Source organism: Pyrgilauda ruficollis, unplaced genomic scaffold, assembly GCF_017590135.1.
Source record: "Pyrgilauda ruficollis isolate IOZ18807 unplaced genomic scaffold, ASM1759013v1 scaffold7, whole genome shotgun sequence".
Classification (NCBI taxonomy): domain Eukaryota; kingdom Metazoa; phylum Chordata; class Aves; order Passeriformes; family Passeridae; genus Pyrgilauda; species Pyrgilauda ruficollis.
The window spans coordinates 3,627,944-3,632,928 of NW_024528821.1; the positions used below are offsets into that span (position 1 = coordinate 3,627,944).

Here is a 4,985-nt window from a genome sequence, read left to right on the forward strand (position 1 = left end):
CTGGGCAAGGTCCCTCGGCCACTGTGGGACAGGGGTGGGTTCAGGGGGTGATGGCTCCAGGGGAAGGTTGTACCTGTTACCTAAGGGATATTTCATGGGAAACAAGGAATTGTTCCTCTGCTCTTGCCCTTGTTAAATAGCAGTGATAACATTGTTTAAACAGGGATTTTGGCGGTGGATGGGGCTGGGTTTCTGTAGAGCTGCCAGGGGGGCTTGGTGCTCAGCCAGGGGCAGGTGCTGACAATAAATACATGGAATAAACTCAGCAGGAATTTCTTCCTGGAAAGGGTGGCCAGGCATTGGAAAAGGCTGCTCAGGGAGGTGGTGGAGTCCTCACCCGTGGAGGTGTCCAAGGAAGGATGGAGGTGGCACTCAGTGCTCTGGGCTGGGGACAAGGTGGGCATCGGGCACAGGTTGGACTCGGTGGTCTGGGAGGCCTTTTCCAGCATTAATGGTTCTGGGATTCTGTCATTCTATTTTGACTTTTCCCCTCATTAATCTGCTGACTTATTTGACATTTCACTTTATTGCACTGATTCCAGTGGCATTTCCTCTCCAATGGGAATGAATATCTCCATTTCAACACAACACTCATCCTCCAAACCCCAGGCACAAAAGGGCTTTTTCTTCCTTTTTTCTTTCTTTTTTTTTTTTTTTCTTGATGGTTACAAAGAACAAAATTAAACTTGTTTTGCAGAGATGCTGGAGCCCCCCCCTTTATGTACATCCATCAGATGGCATTGGAGGGAAGGAATTCCACTCCCTTCAGAGCTGCTTGGTCTTTGCTAAACCTCCCTTGGCAGTCCCTCTGTCGAGATTATATTGATTTGATATTATATTGATATTATATCATAGCTGTTGTATACTTTATATCATGATGTTAAGATCATATGGGATAATGCACGTTATAAAATACATTATACAAAATACCAGAGAGGTAGAGAACAACTGTTTCTCCCATGCACTTTGGTAATGTGTTTGTAGAAGTACCTTTTTAAAGGTATTTTTTATAGACGTCTTAGCATTCAGCTGTGATTTTTATGCATTTCAGCAGCGAGTGGACTCAACACTGCCTTGCAGTGATGTGCGGGACAGCTGGGTCATCCCAACGCTCATTTCCAGCCCGGAGAACCCCAGGAGCGCCTTTTTGACTTCACCCCCACGATGGCTCAGGCGTGCAGGGCGCTGCCGGTGACATCGCGGGCACCGTGTGGCCCCGAAGCCTCCCCGAGCCGCAGAGCAGGGAGAGCTTTGCCAAGCCTTGCCTCCATCCCACCTGTCCAGTTCAACAGGAACGGCGCGGTCCGAGTTCGGGAGCGTTTGGACAGCGCCTCGGGCCAGGGTGGGATTTTGGGGGATGCTGCTGTGCAGGGCCAGGAGCTGAGCTCAGTGATCCCCGCGGGTCCCTGCCAGCCTGGCAGAGTCAGTGACTCTGTGTCGTTTGTTACATCCAGGAGCTGGCTTTGGGCACAGTGTGAGGCCGCTGGCAGTTTGGAGCCGTTTGGAAGGCCGAGGGTACCGGCTGGGCCAGCGCCTCCATGCCCCGTCTGACAAGACTTCGGGTGTCCTTGTTTCTGGGTGAATAAAAGCGTCTTTGTGCCGAGCCTCGGCGGATCAGGTGAGGAGCCGGAGCCCGTCCCGTGACGCAGGTGCGGGCGGTGCTGGCAGCGCTCCCGGCCCGGGCCTTTCTCCCGCTCTGCCCGGGCCGAGCCCTTCCCTCCGCCGGCGGTGGCCGGCCCGGGGCTGACGCAGGACCTGCCCTCCTCCATCAATATTTGCTCTGGTGCCAGCAGGGAAGGCTCGCAGCGCTCCCGCAGGAGCTCCAGCCTCACACGTCCCCGCAGACGGTGCCGGAGCCCCGCAGAGCATGAGGGACCGGCTGGCGGAGCTGCAGCAGCGAGTGGCGGCCGAGGGGGACCCGCACGACGACTCCCTGCGCTTCGACAACCCCGCGTTCGTCGGGGACGACGCCAGCCCCGTGGGCCGGGCGCTGCGGGAGGCGGCCGAGCTGTGGCGGGCGCTGGAGCGGCTGGAGCAGCTCTCGGAGAGCATCGACAGGACGCAGCAGTCGGTGCTGTGCTGCACCTCGGAGGAGAGCATCGCCCGCGAGAAGAGCGGCCTCGGAGCGGCCCGGGCCGCCTTCGCCCGCCAGGCCGCGGCCCTGCAGCCCCGGCTGGGAGCGCTGCCGGCGGCCCCGCTCGGGGGCTCGGGGCGAGCGGGGCCCCGCGTCCGCCAGACCCAGCTGTGGCTGCTGCTGCGCCGCTACGGCGCCGTCCTCGCCCGCCACTACGCCCGGGAGAGCCGCTACCGGCACCGGCTGAAGGAGCAGATCCAGAGGCAGGCGGAGCTGGCGGGCATCAACCTGGGCGCCCAGGACGTGGATCTGCTGGCCGAGAGCCCCCAGGGGCCTCGCATCGTCGGCCGCGACCTGGAGGAGCTGAAGGCCAAGCATCACCTGGGCCTGGCCCAGGCGCGGCAGCGGCAGCTGCTGGAGCTGGAGGCGCAGATGCTGGAGCTGCGCGGGCTGTTCGTGCAGCTGGAGGGGCTGCTGGCCCAGCAGCACGGCGCTGCCGACAGCGTGGAGCAGCACGTCCTGCGCACCCTGGACTACGCGGCGCAGACGGGCGGCGGCGTGAAGAGAGCCGCCAAGTACCAGCGGCCGTCGCGGCGCTCGGCCCTGCTGAGGGCGGCTCTCGGCCTCTGCTCCTGCTGCCCCTGCCTGCCCTGCCCCGGCCGCGGCCTGCGCTGAGCCGGGGCTGCGGGGGCATTGCAGCAGCGCTCGGGGATTCACCGGGCGAGAAACGGTGTCTGGTGGGAGGGAGAATGTCCTGTGCTCCTGGAACAGCGGGGCAGGAGACGTGGACACCTTGCATGATGGTGCAAGGACCATGTGTAGCTTGTAAAGTGGTGTAAGGGCCATGCACGCCTTCCTTGATGGCACAGAGACCATGCACGACTTGCTCAGGGATGCAGGGTCCATGCACACCTCACATGGCAGCATGGGGATCACACACAGCTTCCCTGACGGCACAGGGACCATGCACACCACTCCTGCTGGCACAGGGACCGTGCACACCATTCCTGATGGCACAGGGACCGTGCACACCACTCCTTATGGCACAGGGACCGTGCACACCACTCCTTATGGCACAGGGACTGTGCACATCACTCCTGAGGGCACAGGGACTGTGCACACCATTCCTGATGGCACAGGGACCGTGCACACCACTCCTGAGGGCACAGGGACTGTGCACACCACTCCTTATGGCACAGGGACCATGCACACCACTCCTTAGGGCACAGGGACCATGCACACCACTTCTGATGGCACAGGGACTGTGCACACCACTCCTGACGGCACAGGGACTGTGCACACCACTCCTGCTGGCACAGGGACTATGCACACCACACCACTCCTTAGGGCACAGGGACTGTGCACACCACTCCTGACGGTACAGGGACTGTGCACACCATTCCTGATGGCACAGGGACCATGCACACCTTGGATGGCAGCACAGGGACTGGTTGCACCTTGTACAGTGATGGAATAACCATTTACACCTCACCTGGAAGCACGAGGACCAGGAACCTCTTGCATGGTGCACAAGGACTGCCAGCACCTTTCCTGTTGGCACAGGGACCCTGCACACCTTGTGTGGAGCACGGGGACCAGGCACACCTTGTGCATTTATGTAAGGACAATGCACACCTTATATAATAATGTAAAGATCATGCACACCTTGCTCAATTGCACAAGGACCTTGCAAATCTTGATGGCTTCATGGGGACCATGCACCTCCATTGCAGCACCCAGCCAAGAAAAGCACTTTTAACACTCCAAAACCTGACTTCAGAACTGTCACATTTTTGGTTTTGTTACTGTTTCAAGGAGAGAGGGCAAAAAGCCTGTTGAAGTTTTTGGCAGGTCTGTGGTTACATGTGAAGGGACTCAATGGCTTGGTGCCCCCAAGGAGCAGCATGAAGTTTCCTCCACCACAGCCCAATCCTGATTCTTCTAACTTCCTCCAGTGTCTGCTTCCTTGGGGTTATTTGGTGCATTCCTGTTGCATTTTGGTCGTTGCTGGTTTGTCAGGCAGTGGGTCACCTTTGGGCTGGGTGCTCCTATGGCTTATCCCATGCTCTGACACCAGGAGAGGATTTGCATAATTGTTCTGGGAATCTGCAGGTTTTTACTTCATCCTGCACATTGCCAAGCTGGCCAATATTCCACACATGCTGGAAATGCTGGAAACTTTGAGTGGCCCTTTTATTTGGCCCCCATATCACCACCTGAATTTCCCAAAACCTCTCAAATTAAAGCCTGGGGCCTGGTTAAGTTTTTGGGGACCCTTTGTGGAAGGTCCCTCTGTGTCCTGGCAGTTCCTGGCAGCTCATCCCAGTGCTCCCAGCCACCCTTACATTTATTTTCATCTTCTGGCTGAGCTTTAATAAAACAATTTCTCAATAACCTCTTGAGTGTGGAGAGTTATTTCTTTGCAGCAGGGAGCCCAAAGCTAAGGAAGAGCAGAAATTGAATGACTTCTCAGTGTGTTGATTGAGTTAAATTCTTAGGAATGCAGAAAACTTAATTTTCAGGCTGATAAATTCATATTTTCTGTTGACCTGGAAGATCGCCACATCAGGAATGTCCATCCCTATAAGAGCTCTGGGAGCCAAGTTGAGTGGTTTCTGTTCCTGCCCTCTTCTTCCTTCTTTATTTTCCATTTGTGAGGTCTAAATGAATATTCCTTTTTCATTCAAATTTTGATGAATGGAAGTTCACCTTTATTTAATTTTCATTTAAAAAAACCCAAACCCACGACTTCCAGACCATTGGAAACACCCCATGCATCCCACATCCAACCCCACATTCACTGTGTGCCTGCAAGAGCCGCCTCCGGGGAAGCACTGAAGTTATTTACAGCCTCCCAGGATACAAAGAGAAGGGAAATAAACCTGCTGAGGTTGGGAGGTGGCAAATCTAA

The 4,985-nt window shown here is 56.4% G+C and overlaps 1 protein-coding gene across 1 annotated transcript; it reads left to right on the top strand.

Annotated features, from left to right (window-relative positions):
- Positions 1-1,164: 1,164 nt before the first annotated feature.
- Positions 1,165-2,749, top strand: LOC121363186 (syntaxin-1B-like). Its single transcript, XM_041485321.1, has 2 exons — positions 1,165-1,342; positions 1,845-2,749. Exons 1-2 carry the CDS (start codon positions 1,165-1,167, stop codon positions 2,747-2,749), a joined length of 1,083 nt encoding a protein of 360 aa, XP_041341255.1.
- The last annotated feature ends 2,236 nt before the right edge of the window (positions 2,750-4,985 follow it).

Coding starts and splice junctions, on each gene's coding strand:
- LOC121363186 (XM_041485321.1), top strand. CDS start 1,165: ATGGCTCAGGCGTGCAGGGCGCTGCCGGTGACATCGCGGGCACCGTGT. Junction 1,343..1,844: donor GGACAGCGCCTCGGGCCAGG/GTGGGATTTTGG, acceptor ACGTCCCCGCAG/ACGGTGCCGGAGCCCCGCAG.